The sequence below is a fragment of the Penaeus monodon genome, chromosome 27 (genome assembly GCF_015228065.2).
Source record: "Penaeus monodon isolate SGIC_2016 chromosome 27, NSTDA_Pmon_1, whole genome shotgun sequence".
NCBI classification, from domain to species: Eukaryota; Metazoa; Arthropoda; class Malacostraca; order Decapoda; family Penaeidae; genus Penaeus; species Penaeus monodon.
The window spans coordinates 3,135,122-3,136,438 of NC_051412.1; the positions used below are offsets into that span (position 1 = coordinate 3,135,122).

The following is a 1,317-nucleotide window of genomic DNA, read 5'->3' on the forward strand; positions in this document are numbered from 1 at the left end:
TGTCCTTTTCCTTGCAATATGGTTTAGGCAAACATTAAATAGAGCAATATCAGGGAGGCGCAAAGATTTTATAAGAAGGATGTTCATATTAATGAGTGCTGGAGCTAATACTGTAGAATTAATATTTCTCATAAAAGATGCACATCCTTTTATGTTTATTTTAACCCAATCACGACGGGAGCCCCCATTGCCATGCCCAACGATGCGTCACAGTGCATGTGGGGTCAGCTGCTCGAGGGAAAGGTCAAAAGAAAAGTGTGGGAATTAAAACCACCCTGTTCTCTGTTCTTGGCTATAGTAGGAATTTTTTATTTTTGGGAAAGAGGCTGAAAAGATGGTTTAAGCTTACTTTTGATGGGTTATTTCTCTCCAGTCAATAAAACCAGGGCCAAACAAGCACATCACTTTAGTTTGTGCAACTTCGAGCAGGCTTGACTGTGCAAGGCACAAAGACATCATCCTGGCATGAAGGGTGGTCTGCCTTGACGTGTTAGAAAATCATCCCAATGTGAATGGGTTAGATTATTATATTAGATTTTTGTATTGCAGCAGTGTGTTAAACTACAATTACATAGTACACACAATTCCTGCTTAGTTTTCACATTATTCACTATTTTATTAATAAAAGCTGACCGTTTTTGTTTTTCTTCCAATTGCATAGGTACATGTTAGAGCCGTATACAATTATCCAAAATATAACGCAATTTCCCTCCCATAACAGGTATATGTCACACGTGTGGGGACAAAGTGACAGGTGCAGGACAGGCGTGCCAGGCCATGGGCAACCTGTACCACACCAACTGCTTCATCTGCTGTTCCTGTGGCCGGGCGCTGCGGGGCAAGGCCTTCTATAATGTCCATGGCAAGGTCTACTGCGAGGAAGACTACCTCTACTCTGGCTTCCAGCAGACAGCCGAGAAGTGTGCCATCTGTGGCCATCTGATCATGGAAATGGTAAGACAATCAGGGCACCCACAGGAGGCACCATTGCTGTAGTTGGCTAGCTCTTGTTCTTGTGGGGGTCGTGTTTGGGGTTTGATTATTACTGTTGGTTTGCATTCGTTTATCTTTATTATTTTTACTGGTATTTTAGTAGTTACAGGGTTTTTATATAGTAATTTTTAAATTCTTTGAATTTTTTTTTTTTTTATAAAATGGAGTTTTTCTGTCAGAATTTGCAATATGACTAATGAATTCAAGGAAATTTCCTAGCAAGATTTTTTAGGTATTGTGTTGCCCATGTACATTAGATTTTGTAGCTAATGTTTACATTATTGTCAGCAAGATTTTCTCTTTTCCAAAGGTATTCAGATAATA

General features: G+C 39.6%; 1 protein-coding gene across 1 annotated transcript in view; it reads left to right on the forward strand.

Annotated features, from left to right (window-relative positions):
- LOC119590546 (zyxin-like) overlaps positions 1 to 1,317 on the forward strand; it is a gene marked incomplete in the record, with an annotated part of 87,602 nt that overhangs the window by 74,981 nt on the left and 11,304 nt on the right. Inside the window, 1 exon segment of the mRNA XM_037939203.1 lies at positions 722 to 954. Within this exon segment, the coding sequence (XP_037795131.1) occupies positions 722 to 954 (233 nt within the window).